Here is a 23,714-nt window from a genome sequence, read left to right on the forward strand (position 1 = left end):
GAGGCAATAGTTCTCGGCCTGCAGTAGTTTCTTGAGAATTATTGTTCCTGTGCTTCCACTTGGCATGGGAACAACAGCATGAACAGTAGGAGAAAAGACAAACAGTAGCATTAACACATGTGCAGTTGCTGTAATCTGTCCTTCCTGCTTCTTTACGTTCAGATTTGGAACAAGACTAATTCTGGTACAGATCTTCATTCCAAGTATTCCGTAAAGATTTTCTAAAGTAAAGCTCTTGTTTACAAAATTTAAGTCACCCAGCCACAGAACAGAAGCCAAAACATGAAGCAGGAAGAGTCAGGAAATCCAGAAACCAAGCACATAGTAAATGAACTCTAGCTATTGCTCAGCCTTCACCAAATACTTCAGTGCTGGTCAGGGATGTGAAAAGATATAATCCCAAATTATTAGAGGCAGTGACAGAAGCTGCTAATGCTGATACAGCCATTCTGGCACCACATTGCTTTTACTAGTGTAACATCTTTCATTTGGGGCATGTGGTATTACTCTGAGAGTAAATAGATGTGTTTGCATTAGAAATACTTTGCTGGTAAAGAATATTGACATTGCTGTGCTAGCAAATACTATTCCTACAGGGAAACAGTTCACCAAGTGTTCAAATAAGTGCTGTTTATAAAACAATTATATGCATGTGCCTGTATGCACCTATCACATATATATAAAAACAATACAGAAACTCACATTTTTGCAGAGAAAAAAACTTTCCCAGTATGCTTTTCACAGTGTTAGAAACTCTGGTAACAATGTCTATTAAATTTCTTAAACTACTGCCACCATCATAGTGGCACAGACAATTTTCTGACTTTTATTTTGTTTTTCACAGAGTATGTTCTTCAGTCTAGAGATGCAGAATGGTTTCTTGTACCTCCGTTACGATTTTGGTTTCAGCACCGGCCCCGTGCTTCTAGAAGACTCCATGAAGAAGGCTCAGATTAATGATGCTAAATTTCATGAGGTAGAGATGCAATTACATTCACAGCCATTTGATCAACCACCCCAGAAACTCCAAAGCAGCAATAATTTGCTCCAACACCAATGAAAGGAGCCAAAGGATCAGAGGTCAGGTGGTGACACAGTAGAACATGCAGAAGCACCAAGCGCGTGCCTGCCTTGCATCAGAAAGCGCATACGCAAGTCCCACCACAACTGCACGGTGGAGAGGGCAGGCTCTCCCTGCCTCCTGAGAAATATTCTGTATCTAACTAGAAAAGGACATTTCACATGGAAGAAAAAGTGCTGTTAATTCAAAATGAAATTATATCCAGGACAACTAGGTCCTTCAAATATACAGCTTCCCTCAACTAAAAATAGGTCATGAAGTTAATTCAACCACCTTAGTTGTTATGCATTGTATTACAAGATATACTGCACTTCCCATTTCATTTGAGGGGAAAATTGACCTGGTGGCCATCTTCTACATATGTATAGTATTTTAGAGACTTTGGCAGACCTAAAATATGTGCTTCTCTTTGGTTTAAGAGAATTTGCTTCTTAAGCCAGTGTAACTGTGACAGTAACAAACTCCCCCTGCAGTTTGATTCTCCTACTATTTACTTGATGTAAATTCAAAGTCTTATTCCTGATCCACAACTACAGTTATAGTTCTGTCCAACCTGTTGAAGCAGAGCACAATTAAGCCTTTTATGCTTTGACAATCAAATAGGTTTTTTTTAAGTATGCCCTAAATTTTTGATAAATCAAGTAGTCACTCTGAAGTTAATGGAGCTTATCTGTTTGCTGCAATTTAGAATTTGTCATGGTGTATTTACATGTGGATTTATGAATAAGTTAAATATCCTAGGTTTTCAGCCATCAGAGAAATTGTGACATCAAAATTAGCTCCCAACAGTCCAGTCCCTATTTATGAACAACTTTTTTTGATAAATGGGAGGAACTTTTTAAACAAGCAGAGAAAGATGCAATCCATTTTGCAAAATCACTATAACGACTTACAAAAGATGACATTTTGGACAATTTTAAACATGTTTTTCTTTTCAGATTTCTATTATATATCACAATTCTAAGAAGATGATCTTGGTAGTTGACAGGCGACATATAAAAAGTGTAGACAATGAAAGAACAGCAATGCCATTCACAGACATTTACATTGGAGGAGCACCTACTGAGATCTTGCACTCCAGGTTAGTTTACAATTGGTATTCAATCATTATCCTTAAGTTGTTATCATATTTAAGTTATGTTGTATGATTGGTGCTGAAGGGTTTACAAGGAACAAACAGGGCTGCTGACAAAGTGTGCAGGGAAGACTTCCTTGACTTCTGCTACTCTTGTGTTTAAGAACCATTTGCTTCCTAGGACAAGAACTGCTAGTAAAAGCAAGGCTGGAAAACTAAACCAGGACTTTTAAAAATTATTAAAAAATGAGATAGAAATCCATTGATTCTCACTATAAGTGGGTAGAAAAACATTTATAATTAAGACTTTTCATTTCATCAGTTACTCTGTATGGATCTCTCTGAACCCTCATGTATTTCCTTCTGCAATATTTCTTACCCCTAACACATCTTGACTTTTCAAAACACATAATGTGGTTAATCAGTCATTTTACATAAAGATGCAGGAATTGGGCACTAGTAAGGCAAATGGCTGAGGCTCTTCCAGGTTTTTTTTACAAAACCTTGGTGATAAAAGTCTATTCAAAAAGGGAAGGGCTATCTACCTGCACCTTGTTTGACGTTGCTTTCCAACAGCATTAGCTCACAACTGACAGGAAGCACTGGCTTTAAAGGCTGCATGAAGGGTTTCCAATTCCAAAAGAAGGATTTCAACTTGTTAGAAGAACCCGGAACCCTGGGAATCAGCTACGGGTGCCCAGAGGATTCACTGGTAAGCATAACATCATTTGTGAAATAACAATAAAATTTTGGCTATGGATACAGGTGAGATCTTGAGTTTTACTCCAATAGAATGAAAGTCTTGAACCAAGGAAATTATAATGCACTCACTGACTGGTAGAGGTCAGATGTGTGTGTGTGTGTGTGTGTGTGAAGTCTGCTGACATACTATCCAATTTTCACACCAAATTACAGCACAAGGTGTTTCACTTGATATTCTTATCATATGTGAGAATGTAATGCAAAAGCTGGATCTGAAATAAATTGTATGCTGTGTTCTGAATGGAAATATGCCACACAATTAATTTTTTCTTAAAGAAACAAGGATAATTGCTCTTTCATATATCCTAATACAGATATATGAAACAAAAGAGACAGCAAGACATTCACACTTCAAAATAGTTCTCCCCCTCGATCAGGCCAGCCTTTCCTCTGTGATTCACAAACTAATTGTACCAGCATGAACACAAAGAAAATTGTTATTTTGTTTCCTCCACAATTTTGTCTCTTCCATCATTCATCATTCCTCCACTACAATGCAAGGCTGGTAAATTTAACGAGTGTTTGTGATCTTTATCATACTGCCATGTCTACCCAAAGCCATTCTTGAAAGCATGTGAAGACGAAGGAGCCCACCCCTGGTAGAACTCATCACACAACCTCACCCTCTGTTAATAAGGATGCTAGATGAAATTTGTCCTATCTCAGACCCAGTTTTACTCTTGAGACTCAAAGGGATATAGACCATCATGTCAAACACCCCCCCATCCAAGCATTCAAAATAATATATCACCTGTTGGGATGGGCACTCAGTGCCACACAGCTCAGAGAGGGGACTGAACACTCTCTGCTTCTCATCTTCATGCTCACTAACATCAGAAGACTTACAATGAGACCAAGAATCTCAGGAAACTAAGGACACTTTGTCTTACACTGTATAAAATGGCTGCACTTTCTTAAGACTTTCATAGTGTGTAAGGGAAAGCCTTTATAAATTAGGTTAGGATATGCAGGAAAATTGACATTTTCAGAGAACTGAAATGGTTGCATCTTTTTAAAAATAAATAGCTTCAATCTTTTTATGATTTAAATGTTCTGTCCTGCTTACTTGTAATTATGTTCTATTTAATAAACAGATGTCCCGCAAAGCATATTTTAATGGAGAGAGCTTCATTGCATCAAGCCAAAAAGTGTCCCTCTTTAATGAATTTGAAGGAGGCTTTAATTTCAAGACACTGCAGCCCAGCGGGCTGCTTTTCTACTATACTGAAGGAGTGAGTACCCATTTCTTTACAGTTTGCTTTGTTTTACCCGTGAGTTGTATCCCAGTAGAATATTAGGGGAATAATATAATTTTTCCCTTCATCTTTTCATAATAGAGAAACTGGTTCACAATATAGAAGCATCCACTGATGACCTGATTTTCACAGTTTGCATTTGTCCAGCAGATGAAAACCAGCATTGCTTAGACATTTTGATGTTGAGAAGAGGATCTGATCATATGCCTAGAATTTACATGCATCCATTTGTGCTCAGTAAAGTCCATCTGTGTGCAAGCATCTCACTGTCCTCAGCAGCACTACAATCCCTATTTGGATCTGTAGGTGCTACCAATGTACAAATACAACTAAGGGCTTGGCATTTTCCATCATGTGACAATCCTCTGGAAACAAAGTCTGTTTGAATTAGTAGGATGGTATTTTGAGCATTCCACAAAAATCAGTCAGAAAGCTGTCAGTCTTCCCAGATGGTAGCCAGGCATCCATGTGTGCCTGTGAAAAGCTGCACTTGAGAATGGTTCCTTGCAGCCATGGGAAGCCAGGCTGCTCTAAATGCTTCCTTAGGGGTGTGACATGGGCAGCAATATGGACTTGCACTCCCAAAATGTTGTGTTGGCCAAAGAATTGATTCCGAGATCCTGCAGGCTCAGAGTGACATCTGCAGCAAGTAGGAGTTCAGATGAGAGAACATTTGCAAGGCTGTATGACACCAATAACCACTCCATAACTTCTATATTTTACGGTTTGGAGGATTACCTTAAATTGAAATCAGTAACCATGTCAGTCACCCACATTGCTTGCATAAATGAGCCCTTGCACAAGCCACTTCAGGTTTTAACTCAAAATCTCTAATCTCATGAGGTGTCGAGTGCCCTATCTCACAAATGGAGGTTCAGCTATTTAGCACTTAACAGAATGAGACAGGATGATTTCTTCCAGTGTACAGTGGCAGTGCTTGCTCTAATGGGACAGATAATATTCCTGTTATGTGGCACTGTGATCCTGTATGCCTGACCCAGATAGCAGATCTTATCTCTGAGATAATTTTGAGTGATTGAACGGGTCTGATCAGAAGGAATTATGAAAGGAAAAAAAAATGTATTGGTCTTATCACAGCAGGAATCCTGCAGTAACAGCTGTTCTATACAGCACCAGGGGCAACTGTAACAAAAATGAAATGTAAACACCATACATCCATGCTAGTGGAAGGAGGTCATGTGAGACACATGAGACATAATAATCAGTAGTAGAATTCCCAGAATTCTGGCTTTAAAACCAGCAAGAATATCAGCCCTATGAAAACATCTGCTGGCTTTCTTCTCAGTATACCTTACTGCAAATAAGGCACAAATGGAGAAAACAGCAGGAAGGAAAACAAAGACAATAGGAAAATTCACAGAACTGTTAATTGTTCTGTCTTCACTTGCTTATGAAGGTATTTTTGTCTGCATTTCAGTCAGATGTACTATCCATCTCTATGGACAGAGGTGCTGTGGTTTTAAATGCAAGTGGAACCAAAATTCAATCACCCGACCGAAATTACAACGATGGAAAAACTCACTTCATCATTACTTCTATCACCCCAGAAAGGTAAAGCTGTCCAGCATCCCTCACTTCATACATTTGAAACAAATATTTCCCATAAAGCAAGTAATCATCTGCTATTCACTTTCAAAGTGATCTTTAAATGGGTTTTTGAGTTATATTTTAACTGATCAGCTCAGATAAAAAGTATAAAGCCAAAAATCTGTCATTAAAAACTAGCCAGCTTGGCCTAAGCACAAGATGTGGGGAAGCTTTAGTAAAACTAAATTTTTTTTTTTCTTAACACTTACTCCTTTTTTTTTGTCTTTGGTATTAAATAGTTTAATATAATTTAAAACTAGCATGAGATTAATTTTTCAGCAGGGTTGATTGTTCTGATTGTTAGAACAATCCCAAATGGACTCTGAAGTAATTGAGGTATCTTCACAAAAAGGATCCATTTGGGATATATACACTGTGGAACACAGTAAAAATATTTTTAGCACTATCAGACACAAATGTAAGACTAAGTACAACAGCAGGGAATAAGGCTTCCTGTGTGCTTCTTAAAAACTTGAAAGCATTGCTTTGTTGGTATGTTTTACTGTTGTTTTCTGTGTTTAAAATTTTCTTAGAAGGTCAAATAATCAAAGCATCTTTTTTCAAGAATTTTGCCTAAGCACATACAACTAGGTCATTTTCAGTTTTCTAACAGGAACAGAGGTTTGCACCTGTGACTTCTGACATCCAAGAAGCATAATTTAAAAAGCTAAAGGTGGAAAAAGGTGCTTTGGAATAGCTTTGGGGATTGTGATGTTTCCCTGAGTGTTCTGAATTCTGAACTTGCCAAACAAATTGAATGTCTGATGCTTTAGTTGTACTCAGTTTCTTATTAAAGCAACGGAATACTTCCTGGTTTCTGCAGCAATTAACGTGTTGCAAAATGAGATTAAGTAAGAAACATTGTATAAACACAAAAAATCAGTATACTGTGATAAAAGAGAAAGAAAAATGGATAGGGCATAAAGAAGAATTAGCATTTGCTTAGATCTTATTTTACCTAAATGCTGGCTCCATCCATTTACTAGCAATCACTTAGCTTCTCTATCTTTACTGAGTGTACTGTATTTTTTTGGACTTCACCATTAACCCCAGGATATTTTGAAATTCATGGGCCTCTGGGCTCAGCTTTGCCAGTGGGTTTGCACTGCTGCTTGTTGCACAGTTGGAAACAAGAAGGTGTTCTGGTCACTTTGAGTGCTAATACTCAGTGATGTATAAACAGCACAGAGCATTCTGTGTGCCTCTAATGTGCTGTCTGACCACCTGCATTGACTTTTCCAAAACCAGCCTACAAAATGTATGCTTTGCCTTTGCAGATATGAGCTGACTGTTGATGACAAGAAACAAAGCAAGAAGAACCCAGCAAAGGACAGAGCAGGCAAAAGCCCAGACAATGACAAGAAGCTTTATTTTGGTGGCTCTCCCCTCAGAACACAGCAAGCCAACTTCACAGGCTGTATAAGCAACGCTTATTTCACTAGGTGCGTAGCAGCCTTCCAAACACCTTACCAAGCAATGGCTGCCTGACAGCTTGGATAGTAGCTTGAGAACTGATTTATTGTCAGAATATAAATCCCTCTCTCATTTCTTATGGTTGGACAGTATGTTTGAATAAGTTTCTTACTTTATTTTCCATGGAATTTGTTGTCACAGACCTGGTAGGTTAAGATATTGTTAAAGTAGAAATAAATTGATGTAAATCAGCTTTTGGTACCCCACCTGCTAATTCTACTGGTGCAGTGTATAATTTGCACAGCTGTAATTTACATTTATATTACATACCTTCCAGCTCTGCCTTTGAAACAAAATTATATTAAGGCATCTCACAGGAGCTGGGGAAGTTAGGAGCTTGGTCTTGTGAAAATGGTCAGAAATTGTTATCGTAATTGCTTTACAAAATGTTCTTATATAGAAGATTTTAAAGGTAATTTGATGCTGCAGTTTGAGACTTTCTGTTTCTGCAAGCATGGATATAACACTCTGAGGTAGTATAGGATGCCTGCATTACTCAGACAAATCTGCACTTTTATCCATGACCCAGAAATGACAAAAAGCCCACCATTTAAAAATTGTTAAAACTATAAATGCAAAATTCAGCAATTTTTATGAAGACAATTCTAATACTTGCAAAAAAAGCTGTTCTTGTCATCCCCTCTTCGACACACAGGCTGGATCGAGATGTTGAAGTGGAAGATTTCCAACAGTACTCTGAGAAAGTTCAGGCTTCTTTTTATGGATGCCCTGTTGAATCTCCTCCACTGGCTATTCTCCACAAGAAAGGAAAAAACTCATCAAAAGCCAAAGGAAACCGTCATAAAAAGGTTTGCTACAGACTTCCCCAGTACCACCTAGAATTTTGATTCATACTGTGCCATAATTGAGAATTCTCCAAATCATGGACCCAAAATGTAGCACATGAAGAATGTTTTAGATATAGGAATGAAAGGATCCTATTCCCTTACATATTCCATCACTGCAAATGACTGCCCTGATCCAATCTATCTGGCTTAAACTTGCATCATTCTCTCTCTTACTAGGACTGTAAAAGAAAAATTTCAAAACAGTACTTCAGAAACAAGACTCCTTGATTTCTTCTGTATCCTAAAGGAATAAGCTTGCTTCTGTTCTCAGCTGCTTCTGTGTGGCTCTCTCTACTGGGCACAATTAGCATATATTATTATGAATGTGAAAAAATCCTTCCAGCATGCAGAAATTTTAGTCCAATCATGTCCTCTCATGCCCATAGGATAGCTGATATCATCAAAAGCAGAGAGGAAAAGATTCCATTAGGAAAAATGCAAAATAATTGAGTTATAATTATGTCAGATAAACAATTTTTATTTAACTTTTCATCTCCCTTATCAGTACCTTTACTAGACCAAGGAAAATCTGACTTGGAACCATTCCTGGTATTTCTGTAAAAAACAAATACATTATTAGCTGAGATATAAATTATATTGTTATTTTATTATGTCAGATCTTAAATTTCTGGTTAATGGTTCTCTTTCTATGAAGGTGGGAAGAGATAAAGACAAGATTTCACAGCCTTCAATTGGCCTCAAAAAGTATCAAGAAGCAAATACACAAGACACTCATTGCCACTTGTCTATGAACCCCAAGGCAACCAAACATGCCTATCAGTTTGGAGGAACAGCAAACAGCAGACAAGAATTTGATCACATACCAAAGGATTTCAATGAAAGGTAAAGGCACTGCAGAAAGATTATATATACTGGGAAGGAGGAAGATGTATTTCAAATTAAAAAAGAAAAAAAAAACCAGAAAAAGGATATTTTTGTTGATACCATGGCTTATTCCTTTATATCTTAGGCCAATTTTTCCATAGAGCATGTTATTAGGGTATAAAGGGGTTTCAGATGAGTAAGAGTAATAAATACAATGTGTTTCCCACTACATCCTTCTTGTGGAGTCCTCGTCTGCATTGCATATTGACAAAATGTGTCTCACTGCCTATTTGTATGATGACTTTGAGGATGTTTGTTCTATACAAGCAATGCACCTTCGACCTCTTGAAGTAAAAGCAACGATATTAAAGCAGGGCTGGAAAAGAAACCAACAGCTGACCAAGAAATGAAGTGGTAATGTGTTGACTGAACCTTATCAGCTGTTTAATACTTAAGAACCTATGAAATGCAGTAGGTCATAAAGCTATGAAAACTATTCCCAATTCAAGCCATTATGGAAGTTAATGTAATTAATAATTAGTCCAGATATTATGGTCATGTAATTCTCAGGCTTCCACAGAATATGGTGTTAGGACCAACAAGGGATTTTGGTTTAATATTTTCCATGAAAGACAATAAATTAAGCAACACAGCACTCCCTGGAATCTTACCAGACCACTAATTCAGAAAAGAAGAATGCTATTTCCTGAGTTAAATTTAAAAAAAGCATTATATGCATTTTAATTCAATAGTGTTTTACTTAAGGCATTTCTCATGGTGCTCATATGAAGAAGAAAACCCAAACTCTAGTATGTCTCTTTATCCCTACAGGACATATTTGTTTTACAACTGTTATTGCAGCTTTCTCATTGTAACGTGCATTTTTGAAAAAAAGGACTACTTGTGACATTTTAAAACAACTGATATTGCTAAGAGCCTAAGTGTCTGTGGAAAGTGCACACGTGTGTAACAGGGAAGGCCATTTTTTAGACCCAAAATAATAATACCTATCACTCAAGAAATCTTTACTGTTCACAGTGTAAAACCAAGTTGGTATAGCTTGCCGTTGTTGCCTTGAACTTCACAAGGAACTATAAGGAAGAGAAAAGATTAGCACTGAGTCCAGAAAACATCAAATGTTTGTGAGCTGTCAGGCATCCATGCCACCACAGTTTAGAAGTCCCCCAACATTACTGTTCATCAGAAATGGAAATCTAGGGAATATAGAGTCAGTTATTGGTGTCCTGTATGAATTTTATTCACTCTAGAGATTTAAATTTTTAAAAAATAGTTCCTTGTAAGGCAGCTTCTTTTCCAAAATTGACTTCTAGTCCAAAAACTAGTATGGAATGTTTCTCAGAAACACCAGTTCCATAAAGGAGATAGGTATTCCTTAGGAATACATGGGAGGAAAATCTCAGTCTTCCTCTACCTGATTGATTTAAGTCAATTATACATGATCTAACTTTAATATTATGTTTTTATGAACCAGAGCTCAGTTGTCTATCAGTCTGAAAACTCAGTCATCTCATGGGATGATTTTTTACGTCTCGGATCAAAAAGAAACCAACTTCATGGCCCTTTTTGTTGCTCATGGCCGACTCATTTTTATGTTTAATGCTGGTCATCAGAAGATAAGGATGAAGAGCCAAGAGAAATACAATGATGGCCTTTGGCATAATGTAAGTAAAAGACAATAAACATTACAATGGCACATGCTATCAAAGCTGCAGTAGAGTCACTCCTGATGTGAATTCATGTGTTCATAGCCACACCTATATGTTGAGAAATTTCTGCCAATATTTTTAAATGTTCAGTGTGGCATTTTATCAAGTCTAGGGGCAGGAAAGTGAAATCAGCTATAAAAAACCAGCAATTCCCAACACTAGCAGCTGAACAGGAGACAAAGAAACAAGCAGAACAGTAAGGCAATTAAGAGTTAGCTAGGAAAGGAAGGACTAAGGATGATTTTGCTCAGCAGATTTCTTTGAAGTGCTTAAGCAAGGAGCACAGCTGCCTTAGGATCCCTCTGTAGTATATGAAAGTAAAAAGACAATTTTATGGGTCAAGGGAAATTTTCCTCTGAATTCCCTCTCTCATCACTACAGAGGAAGTCTACAGTTACTAAGCTCCTAACTTGGGCATTTAAGTGTCTAAATTAGGCTGGATGAATCCAGACCATAAAACTCGCAAAGATGGTGAAAATGCCAACAATTACAGCACCATAGCAATGAATCACACATGTGAATATATGACAGGCTGATCTCATTAGACCTTGTGATGCATTGATTGCTTCTGCCTTGTACACCAAAATGTAAAAAAGACAGCAGTTTTACTGTCTGGGCTTTACATGAACATGAAGTGATGGGGAATACTGACAGTTAATAAAAAGGTCTTGTTTACAAGCTTTTCTTCTCAAACTCACCTTCTTACACTACACTGGACTGTTCCCTTAATGATTAATCTCCCAAATACTTTTTTTCTCCCTTTCTAGGTGATATTTATTAGAGGCAAAAATATTGGTCGCTTGATAATTGATGGTCTCCGAGTACTGGAAGAACCTTTCAGCAGTAACGCTAATACCTGGCGAGTCACTGAGCCACTCTATATTGGGGGTGTAGCTCCAGGAAAAGCTGTCAAAAATATCCAGGTAAAGCAGACACCCACTACGTTATCCCATAGCTCTGTGTACAGCTAATGCAAGATCTGACTGTAGGGATGAGTTCAGACAAAAGCATATTATGATTTGAATCCTCAGGATGCTGAGGAACAGACAGCTCAGTTCAAGTGGATAGGAAAGCTCCTGCAGGACTGGGCTGGCAGTAGCTGGGTGAGGCTTCTGTGGACTTGCAGCAGCAACTTGAAACCCAGTGGTCTCTGAGGAACAGAGAAATCCTAGGAAAACTCAAGCTTAGATGAGACAGGTAAAGTTGGTGAGACCAGTTTCACCCAGAGGTCAGAGATGTAGATGAGTTTCAGGGAGATTTTAATGTTGTCTCAGTATCTGTTTTAAGACAGCACCTAGAAGTCAGTATTCTGCTCCACATCTCGGTGCTGAAATATATGGAACGGAGAATCAAAGCAAAAATTAATATAACTAAGTCTCCCTCAAGGTAAGCTTTAGTGTTATATACTTAAAAAGATAGATACACTACTCAGAAAAAATAGATCCCGCCTTGTCTTGAGGGTACGTGTTATGTGTACATGGCCTTGCTCTAGTTGCACATTGTTTCTCATGGTTCAGTAAAGGCTCTTTGAGAATCAGCACAAGCTGGAGTTACCTGGAAGTCACCAGAGAGACATGAGAGGCTACAAAAAGCATCTGTCCTCTTTCTCTTCTCTAGAAACTGTTTTTTAACTCAAAACTGATGCACAAAAAAACCACAGCCTTACAGCCCATAAACACAAATAAGGACTGAAGTGTTTATTTCCTTCCATGAGCAGTTCGTCTACTAATCATGCTTTTTTTCTCTCCTCAGATTAACTCTGTCTACAGTTTTAGTGGTTGTCTCAGCAATTTACAGCTCAATGGAAGATCAATTACTTCAGCTTCACAAACCTTTAGTGTAACACCTTGCTTTGAAGGCCCATTGGAAGCAGGAACATACTTTTCATCAGAAGGAGGATATGTTGTCCTTGGTAATACATAATACTGAACAAATTCATCCCATAATGAGACTAATATTCATTGTGCTTCAGAATGACACATTCCACTAAAGGGTGTGGTAACTTCTGAGAGGCTGTGAACCATAACATATGGATACAGATCATTATTGTGGTAGGCAGATGATGTTGAGAAGTCACAATGTCACCATGAAACTTGTTGTTTCACAAGTACATCTCTATGTAACTATGTAAAATAATTAGAATAATTTCACAAGGGAACAGATTATAATATGGTGACTATTATCCAAACAGAAGTCAATGTGGCTAAGACCAAGACCACCAGTAAGTGGCCATCTCTTGGTTTTAATAAATGAAAATTTTGTAATTCAAAAATCCTAAGGGAAGGCTTTCTGCATGTATTGAACAGCATGACAGAAACATTCTCTGTTCACTTAGGCCTGCTGTGTTCCAGGAAGTGTTTTATGGGGTTTTTTTTGTCACATAAGCTCTGATCTCAACAGAAAAAGAAACTGCATAACCCTATTCATTGGCAACACCAAGAAGAACTAAACAATGTTTCTAATTGTTGGCTGGCCTGGCACCAAACTGAAAAAGGGGGGTTTTTACACTGAATTACAAAAACTCAAGTAAACTCCCACTCAATGTATAAGGACTGCTAATGTCTAGTAAATTGCACAGTAACAAACAGTCAAAAAATACAGAGAATTTACTTTCTGCTGTCCATTTCATTGCTAAGAAATATTTTTAAATAAATAAGCAATGAAAAATAAAGAAACCTTGATTAGTACTTCAAGCAAACATAATCAAAAGTTGAAATGGGTCATTAACAGCACACCATGCCATCTCTTCACATATGTACAGTAGGACTGGTTCCTATGGTTTTAAAGACAGAACTCCACCCTTGGGCTTTCAATTTCCCTTTTGACTTTGAGTAGACATCCAATTTCATCACTAACTCAGTGCAAAAATAATGTTACTCTTTTTCCCCTCACAGATGAATCCTTCAGTTTAGGCCTGAAATTTGAAGTTGTTTTTGAAATACGTCCCCGAAGCAGCTCAGGCGTTCTACTGCATGGTCACAGCGTGAATGGAGAGTATTTGAACATGCACATGAGAAATGGACAGGTATAATTAAGTTCACATTTCCTCCACTGCTTTGAGTGGTTTCTCTCATACTTACTTGGGTTTTGCTATATGCAGCTTTTGTCTTACAAATTTGCCATTAATTGATTCTTATTTCTCTCCTAAATATATTAACTGAGTCAATTAGGCAACCTCGATACTTTTAAAATACAAAAAATAACACCTAAGGCAAAATCAGATCACTTTACTGATACCAACTATGAATATTCAGTGAGTAGTTGAAAAGCAGCAAGAGCACTGACCCTTTGGTGCTTCTCTTTCCTCCTCAAAAAAAAATTATCAGTACGAGTAAGGAAATTGTCAATGAATTCTTATTAGAAGACTGAGATGTGCTTGCTCTCTTCTTGCTTTAAAGAAAATGTGTGTGATGCGGAGAGGGAGAGAAAAGGGAAATTCTCATTATCTGTTGATCTGGTTTCTAGAGCCTCTGGATTTTTGTCAATTGAACAGGAGAGGCTTAAAATGACCTTGGCAGGTAGTTGTTGCTGTTGCTCTTTTTATTATATTCATTGCTGAAATTTGTATCTCTTCACACTGCACATGTACGGTAACTTCTTTCAGTCTAACTGGACAAAACAAGGAAAAGTTCAAAGCAGGGTGGTAAATCCTTTTTGCAGAAAAGAAATTCAGGGCATAGTAAAGCATTTAAGCAACATTGATACTCTTTAACCAATGCAATGCACCACCCGGTACCTAACCACCAACCCAAGTGTAATAGTATTTAAGTGAGGCTGGCTGTACCTCTATTAGCAATGCAGCACCTGAGGAAACAGTCACCTCCCTTATGAGAACAGGAAGCTACAGAAAAGAGACCGAGTGGGCAGTTTAAGATGGAAATTCTCCTTATCCTAAAGGAGGTGCAGGTGTCTATGTTGACTACAGAGTGAACACCAGGTGCTTCAGTTAGGCACCTAAGTTTTGACAGATGATGAGGTAAGATAAAGTCCATTCTTCACAGCTGTAGCTTGTCCTTGGTGAATAAACAAAAAACTTAAAGCACATTGCATCACTAGGTATCATGCTCCACTTAAAGACTGCATCTATAGACAACTGACAGAGCTTAGTACTTCTTATGTAAAGATCTGATGGAAGATTTGCATGTCCAGAAACTTGTCTGGTTTTCCAATTGTATCAGCTAATCTAATAAAAGAAAGTGCTTCACTTATTGCTTCAAACATCACTTCCTGTATATACAATTCATAAACAAAACTCAGCCTGGAAAAGCAGCTCATCCCTGCTTGTCACTGCAATAAGTATGCCAGTTGCATTCCCTTAGTAAGGACCTGTGGATTTTACCACAAACTGTCTGCTCTCTTTGAATGCATTACTAAAGACCTATTTTGTGAAAACATTTTTGCTGGACCAACAAGAATGATTAGCACCTTTATTTCATTTTTTAAAACATGCGCATGTCTCTCTATCAGCACAGCTTGTCTAGGAGATTCATTTAGGAGCCACTTTCTCCCATGATTCTGCATTTGCTTAGTTCACTCCTATATATTTAATCAACAGTTACATATAAGAGAGCATGAGGATCATTGCATTTTTGTTTGCTGGTGCCCCTGTGAAAAAAAAATTAAAACTACAATTATATTGAAACAGAGATCCTCTAAAATTAAAATTGTTTCCTTGCAATGTTTTCAGTCAACAAGGTGTCAGCATTATCAGGTACAACTTAGACATTTGAAAAAACAAGGTATTGCAGTGTTTGGAGTTCTCTGACAATCACCACTGGGAGTTTTATTCCCCACAACAGGGACATGGTGCTGCTCTGCCAACACTGTGACATTTCCATGCAATATAATATTAATCCACATAATTAAAGCAGAGGTATAAAATTCAGAATCATGTTCATTTTCTAGCTCTACCAGAAATTTCCTGGTAAACTTAAAGAAATAACTTTAAAATTATTTTTAGGTTCCTTATCTATTCCCTTCTCACATCTTGTCTGTTTGCTTAAACTTGTTTTTTTCATGACTGTTTTCCTCACTAAGAGGTTAGTAAGATGCCAAAACATCATCTGATGCCTCTAAACACAATTTTATCACATAGGAAATTATACAGTAGTGGTATTAGAAACTTAAGTGAAATTAGATGTTATTTTTCATTTTTTAAAAATTCTTTCTTGAGTGCCAATCAGAAATGTTGCAGACATACTGAATCTAAAAAAAATAAATACACCTGTGAATTAGAAAGGTGCCTCATTTTAAAGAATTTCATGAAATAATCGTTGCAAGACAAACCTCTCTTAGGGCACGGTGCTCTGGGGTCCAACAGGTGCTCCAGCAGGAGTGCTCAAATAGTGCTCTGAGTCTGTTGCCCTCAGGACTGGTCAGCCTGGCTCAGTGCTACTGCTCCAGATTCCACTGACCTCTCTGCTGTGCTTCAAGCCTCACCTTTTATTGGCCCCCTAATCCTGCTCATGCGCAGTTGGGGCCTGCCCTAATCAGGCACAGGTGGGCTTAACACAAGCTCATGCCCACTGCCTGGCAACTAGTGGCACCTGGTTGCCTCATTTCACTACAAATAATATTTTTCTTCCACTTACATACTAGACATGTTTTGAGTGGCGAATGAAGTATTATTACAACAGAAAGAAAAAAGTGAACAGGACAGGACAGTGTACAGCGATGCCTATATTATTTTTCTACAGGTTACTGTGAAACTGAATAATGGAATCAGGGATTTTTCAACTTCAGTGACACTGAAACAGAGTCTATGTGATGGCAAGTGGCACCGAATTGCAGGTCAGTAAAACATGATCATCCCCTTAAGTAAGGTGACCCAGTTCTCCCTCCCCAGATACCCATCTCCATGGACTAGTGCATCAGGAATTAGTCATATTTTCTATTCTTCCCTTTCACTTGCCAAGGTGGAAGTTTGTATGAAAGAGACAGTCACTGAATCATAGAACCATAGAATGGCTTGAATTGGAAGGGACCTTAATGATCATCCCGTTCCGCTTGAGTTGGAAGGGACCTTAATGATCATCCAGTTCCCACTACCCTGTGTGGGCAGGGACACATCCTACTTGATCAGGTTGCTAAGAGCCCCATCCAACCTGGCCTTGAAAGCTTCCAGTCATATTCCTCCTTTAGATAAAGAAACTGTAGAGCTTCCTGGGAAGACAAGAACTCATTGTTATGATGAAAAAGAAGGAGGGAAGTTCAAAGAACACAAGACAACCTAGAAGAAATGCTGGCAACCTCTTCCAAGTCGTATACCAGATGTTATTCTTATTTTCCCAATCAGAGGTCAACTTTGTAGAATGCAATAGGCATAAGTAAACACTGCCTTTAGAGGTCAAATAAAAGGAAAGATCTGCAGACCCCCTGCCTCATACAGAGAGATGTCTAAAGTCAGGATTTTGCCCGTGTGCCAGACATCCGTTCTTCTTTCCTGGGTCTGAAAGTCAAAAAGTACATGTAAACCTCAGGTATAAATAACTCACCTCCTTGTCTAGATGCTCACTTAGGATGTGTCCCAGTGTCGCATCCAGAGGAGATATGAGTGTACACCTTTTCCCCATGCATTCTTGTTTACTTTTGAAGTAAACCCAAGGACACAAGCAAGGAGGAAACCTCACTGCCCTCTTGTACATCCCAGACTGGGAATGATTTGGCATAGTGCTACTGAGCCACATGCAGCCCAGACATAGCTGCCAGCAATCAGGAGCCCCACACAAAAGCACCTTTTCTCTCACACAGTAACTTCCAGTGGCCCTGTTCTGTGCCAAAATCTGTACATGTATTGTCACTGGCACTGGCTCACATCCAATCTAGCAAATACTAAATTACACTACTCAGAACAAATAGGTAACTCCTGTACGTCACAGAAAATTCATGATCTACTTTTTACAATCTTTTTGATCCCTGTTCCTCTGCCTTTCAGTTATTAGAGATGCCAATGTGGTGCAGCTGGATGTAGACTCTGAAGTCAACCATGTGGTAGGGCCACTAAATCCAAAGGCAATTGACCACAGGGAGCCAGTGTTTATTGGAGGTGTACCAGGTAAGGTTTTGGCAGTCATTTTTTTTGTATGTATCATTTTTTTGTATGTCATTCTCAAATTTCAACATAGTTTCCAGAGAAAGCATAAAGGTTTAGCTCTCATTTCAAAAAAGAAAAAAAACCAAAACATACCTCATATGAACTACCTAGTAAAATTCAAAGGCTCAGGAGCTGATCTGAAGTGTTTTGCCTCAAGTTCTCAAAGAAAAAAGTGATGCTTCATTGAAATTAAAGAATTCACAGTTGCTGGAGGTCAGAGTATAGAATAAGAAAAGAAATCAGCAAGCTAAAAAAACCCACTTTTTTTCCCCTTTACTTTTCAGTATGGGCTTACTGATTCTTAGGAAGTTATTTATCTGTTAATGGGATTGGAAAGTCCCTGTAACTGGAACCTCAGTGTTTTGTTGCTACTAGGCTTCTTTCTTTGACCACAAGACAAAACATGAAGACTCTTTTTCTGACTAGTGATTTCTATTGCACAGATGTCTGCTAATGTGAATTTGTGACTCACAGACCATCTGTGTAGCGTGGGCCAAGATCACTACATTTACTTCTCTTATTCAACAGACAGAGCTATTCTGTTGATGTTCATATGCAAACTGTAATCAATTCTACGTGATTCAATTTTTAAGTCATCTCCTGTATATTTCTCATTGAAAACTTGCAGCATTATTTCTCTGTGCCTTGAATGTCAATCATGAACAGCTCTAACTACAAAATGTATTATACTGCTTATCTTATTAGTGGCTTGAGTGCATGATGTGTGCATCCCCCCCCACAATACCAGGAGAAAAATTGAGCCTAAAGGGAATTATAAAATCTATGTGCAGATGCTTGTTCACTCTTTAAACCTAAACTTAAATTTTACTAGCACAGGACTCTTCCCAGAGAGGTAATATAAAGTGGTAATTGCAAATACTGTTCTGCTTCATCACCAAGCCTTCCACTTCTGCATTAATTATAGAATACTAAAGCAATGCCATACATAGGCTCTATAATGCTATTATCACCTTCATACAAAAAACCCTTACAATTAACTTCACGACAACAAACAAGACACAATACTACCATGTAAATGCCATAAACAAAATGCAGACTAACTAATCAGACACATATAAGAATACATTTAACATTAAAAGAAATTACAAACACACACCCTGGGATTCATCTACTCAGCTATTTAAAAGAAAATGCAGCATCAAAAAATGCAAGGTTAGGCCTCTTGTAGTATCAAGAAATTTACATAAATGTAAATAACTCCCCATACTTACTTTAATGGTCTCTAGGACACTGGCAGTAGACCAGACCTTTTAAAAGACCCACAGAAGATTCAGCAGAACTGCAGTTAGAGGTGAATTGAAAAGAGAGGAAAACACACAGCAGACTCTTACCATACATACAGGCTAGACTGGAGACACCACCACCTTTCCTTTAGTCCCTGCAAGCTTCTCAGTGGAACAGAAATACTTTTCATGTATTGACTCTTCCAAAAGCTGGCTACTCTAGTGTTTAATACAATTTTCCACTTCATTTGGACTCACCTCAGTTTTATTGGTGGACTGGTCCATGTGTAGGATGTACTATGGCATGGTCTTCAGAATAGACCACTGAACTGTAAATGGGGGGACTCCCTTTCCATTATAGATTCTGCCACCAAACCGATTATTTGGGTCATCATGAGCTGTAATTTTATTTCATTTTTTTTAATCTGCTTCTTCCAGAGTCTCTGCTAACATCCAGCCTGACTACACGCAACTCCTTCATCGGCTGTATTCGTAACTTCATGGTTGATGAAAAACCAGTGAGTTTTAGTAAAGCAGCTTTGGTTAGTGGTGCTGTAAGCATTAATACATGTCCAGCAGCCTGATAGTGCACTGCATCAATCCTGCAAAGTTCCTTAGACCAGAAAAAGAAAAGAGAATAAAAGAAGCTGTGTTCATCGAGAGAGGAAGAATGAAAATATCAAGGATTCTTCTACAGAAAATAATATATTTAAGGGTCAGTTCTAACGTGTATCTGCAAACACAAATCACTGAAGAATAAAGGGCTGTTGCTTCTGCACTTCTCTTACTACACCACAAGAGTGAGCTTCACCATTTCTTATAGTTTAACTGTGGCCAGTCTGTGATATGAAAACGTGGGAGTATAATAGAAATTAAAATTATATTAAATATTTACTTTCAAGATAGATCCTCCACATCATTTCATTCCATACCTTAGGTCACTGTTTTACAGGAAGAGATCTGCTAATGCACATGAAAGAATAAAGCTAGGCAATAGACTTATATTGCATATCACTGTGTTCAAAGATTTTTTAAATTTTATTTTCTATTCAACTTGTTTATATGTTGCTCAGTTAAAATGGAGGGCAGAGAGCGTACCAATTATGTAGTTTTACCAACCATAAAAACCTAAAATTTTTATTCGACTTCAAGATTTCATGGATATGTTATAGAACAAATTAAAGATAGGGCATATATCTTTTAAGACATACACTTTCTATAAATTATCATTTACCTAAACTAGGTAACTTCAGAGCAATACTTGCCTAATCTTGGAAGAGACAAAATTCAAAACTTCAAGTTTTTTCTCTATATTTTTAAATGCACTTACATACAAACACAGCATTTAAATCACAATCCCATTATGACCTCTTTTACACTGATATAACACAAATATGAAGCATAGAAAGAATACTCACAGATTCAAGCAAATCCCTTATCATATACAATTATCACCTCCTTATGAGACTGCTGCAGGACTTCAGGACAGCAGTAATCCTCAAACTAGGAATATGTTCCTGTGGAATGTAGAAGATGCACTGCTGCAGAGGAACTGGGAGTGAAACAGGAAGATGTAAACAGAAGGCAAAAGGATGCAAACCTGACCTATGTTAAAACCATAGAAGGTAGATGGAAGTTAGTACTAGGCTTTAGCTCACACTAGGCTTGAACATCAAACAAGTCACTTGCAAAGTTTAATTTCTTCAGTGACAACCTACAAGGCATCAAAGCCATTTAAGTTCCTTGTCTTTAAAGAACAAACTACTGTTGATAGTAAGTTTTTTGACTGATGGGCAAATTACTGTTGAAAGTAACTAAAAAATTGACCAGCTACAAAGCAGGAAAGTATGAAAATTGAAAATAAAGGACACCACCTTACAGACTAAAAAATAACAGGAGCTTATCTGGAAAACATAACAGTGACAACTGGAATTAAAAAATCTTGAATCTATGGACAGCTGGAGGAACCACCAGAACAAGATCCCTATGTAAACACTGATCAGTAGCTTTTATACTACTCTAGAAGTAGGAAAAGTGTTTTGACATTGGCTGACAATGAATGGTCTTGGCTTACCCTGGATAAAGAACTGCAAGCTCTGGACAGACTGGCACAGAACCTCTCCAGCGGCTGGGACCACTGCCTCTCCACTTTTCTCTAGAGTTCAGTGGTGGGTGGGAAGTAGACAAGAGAAAGTGGTGTGGCTCCAGCAGCCACTGCTTCTCCTTCCACCAGCCTTGTCAGCCCTGCTCATGTTTTCAGCCCCATGCCTATTCTAACTGCTTCTCCTGGACACATCTCCTATTCTGTTCCCTGCAGCTCTGAGGTAATAGCCTCCCAAGACTGGCTTCCTTCCAGACAACCATAGGGAGTCTCTTGCTCCTAGGAGTGGTGTACAGCCCCCTCTTTTTATCACTCCATAGCCAACTGTTTGTACTTTGTACAAGCAGTAATTGTCCCCCTCTGCAGTCTCTCTGAATCAAGCACATCAGGGGTCTCCAAATCCAGTTGCCTTCAAGTGACATCTTTGTGTCAGGCAGCAAAACCAGTGTGCCTACTCAACTCTTTCCTGCTCCCAGCTACTACACAGACTCTGACTAGAAAACATTTAAGGCTTTTCATCTGGGCTTTATTTTATTTTGTTTAATTGGGGTTGAGAGGGAATGTCCTCAGGTCAGTGAGCTGGGTTCCCAGTTCCCGGAGGCTGTGCATGGCATCAGGGCTGTGCAGCTGGGAGAAGCTGGAAAAAAAAAAAAAAAAAAAAAAAGTCTCTCTCCTTCCAGTGGCACTGAGTTATTGGACTGGCTCCATCAGTCTCATGACACCACAATCTGAGTTAAGCTTCCTCAGGCCCTGGTCTCCAGGATGTTACTGCTGGAGACAAAATAACAGCAGATTCCATGCTTAGATAGGTTCCTTACAAGGATTACTGACGTTCCTTTCAAGGTTGTCTGCAGCTGCTAAGCAGAGATAGCCAGGAATGGCATATTCTTGTGCCACCTAGGAACATCACAGTTTAGCGAATGCTGGTATTAAGTGGAGCATTGTATATTAACTGGTATACACATACTCAGAACGTTTCTCCATTTTACACCTGCTTCAGACTAAAGCATATTTTCTCATATCCACATCCAAGCTCTGTGAATAAAGAGTATATTTCGTATCCATATTAGCTGCAATGAGATTTGGTTTTGTTCAGTGGATTTACATTTAAGAATGACTTTTCTGATTAATCAGTCCTTTGCATACTTTATATCTGAAAAAGTAAAAATATAGCAAAATATAATTAAATATGTGAATAAAAAAACACATTAAAATTTATAAACTGCTACCATTCAATTTACTTCTCCTTACTATATCACCAGCTAATCAATCGCAGCAGTATTTGAGGAGGATATCTTCTTAAATTTTAATGTCTAGGCCTCAGAGATGCTGGTTTTCACTCTTCAGAACAGGGTGAATACTATTAACACTATAAACCAGAGGACACTTGCAGACTTAGGAAAAAGATATAATACAAATTTCACTGCCCCAAACACCCACAGAGACCTTGAAATTAACATTATATATACACCAAAGAAAGTCTATATACACCTCTGCATCCATTTCAAAGCCCCTGGTATTTAAGGGAAAGCAACATCCTAAGCAGTTTTCTTCCCAGAATTCAATTTGTCTTCTGTATCTATATTAAAAATAATAGCTTCAAAATACAAAAAGATTCATCTATGAAGATTTGGGAAAAACCTACAAGTTCCAAGGTACATTTTCAGATTGTCCATTTGCCTTTTCAATATTAATATAACTGTCTCAATTCTACAGAAAGCCTACTGAAAAAATGAGCACTGAATTGAAGGAGATGATAACTTTCCCTGCCACCTTCAAGGCTTTAGTAAGTGTTGTTAAAGCCATTATCTAATCAGGGCTACAACTACTCTGTTATTATATCACAGAATATTCTGAAATTTGACATTAGCATGGCTATATAAGAAAGAATCCAATTTCAAGTTGAAGTACTCAAGAAACTGCTTCAAAATAGAGTATGTAATGAGGATCCCTCGACCTTCTGTCTCTTATTTCTGGAGATCTGTAGAGATTTCCCATAGTTATGCGTTCTTATCAACCTTTCCTTCTCACGAATTAAGAGTAGGGACATCAGCCCATACAGGAAAATGCTGGAATCACACATTGCAGGCACCATCCCTAGGGTCTGGAATGTCTGTACACATCAGCACAGTGCTGGTTGGGTGCTTCTTCTCTTGCATATCAAGCCTAAAGTGTGGATCGGTCTCATATCTCAAAAGTTTCTTGATGGTCCTCTTCTGCAACATCTTTCTTGGCTGCATCAGCATCTATACCCATAAACTGACCTCAAAGAGCATAAAGCAGCCCCAAAACACAAAAAAAATCCCACATGAAATAGCCCAAATCTGATCCCAAAGTGCCCCAGAACTGACCCAAAGGGCCCCCAAGTAGGCCAGAACTTATCAAAATGTCCCATTTTTTGAGAGAAAATCTCATCACTGATCCCTAAGGGAAGCAAAACTGACCCAAAATGCCTCAAAGCAACAGTCACCACCCACCTGCTGGACAACCCTGGCTGGGGGGGACACACAGGCAGAGGGGGTGAGTGGATATCAAACAACCAAAACCTGACCCCTGACATGACTAGAAATGGCTCAAAATGGACCCTAAACGCCCTCCATCTGACCACAAACTGCCCTAAG

General features: G+C 38.3%; 1 protein-coding gene across 1 annotated transcript in view; it reads left to right on the forward strand.

The window, feature by feature from the left end:
• Positions 1-21,757, forward strand: part of LAMA4 (laminin subunit alpha 4) — a 97,371-nt gene extending 75,614 nt beyond the window's left edge. The window contains exons 24-38 of the mRNA XM_030447944.1: positions 845-976; positions 2,020-2,162; positions 2,733-2,868; positions 4,013-4,150; positions 5,613-5,746; positions 7,060-7,224; positions 7,911-8,064; positions 8,759-8,946; positions 10,421-10,610; positions 11,423-11,578; positions 12,408-12,567; positions 13,550-13,680; positions 16,352-16,445; positions 17,590-17,709; positions 19,431-21,757. Of these exons, the coding sequence (XP_030303804.1) occupies positions 845-976; positions 2,020-2,162; positions 2,733-2,868; positions 4,013-4,150; positions 5,613-5,746; positions 7,060-7,224; positions 7,911-8,064; positions 8,759-8,946; positions 10,421-10,610; positions 11,423-11,578; positions 12,408-12,567; positions 13,550-13,680; positions 16,352-16,445; positions 17,590-17,709; positions 19,431-19,576 (2,187 nt within the window). The 3' untranslated portion in view covers positions 19,577-21,757. The remainder of the gene's footprint in view (positions 1-844; positions 977-2,019; positions 2,163-2,732; positions 2,869-4,012; positions 4,151-5,612; positions 5,747-7,059; positions 7,225-7,910; positions 8,065-8,758; positions 8,947-10,420; positions 10,611-11,422; positions 11,579-12,407; positions 12,568-13,549; positions 13,681-16,351; positions 16,446-17,589; positions 17,710-19,430) is intronic.
• Positions 21,758-23,714: the final 1,957 nt, after the last annotated feature.

This window comes from Calypte anna, chromosome 3 (genome assembly GCF_003957555.1).
Source record: "Calypte anna isolate BGI_N300 chromosome 3, bCalAnn1_v1.p, whole genome shotgun sequence".
Taxonomy (NCBI): Eukaryota; Metazoa; Chordata; class Aves; order Apodiformes; family Trochilidae; genus Calypte; species Calypte anna.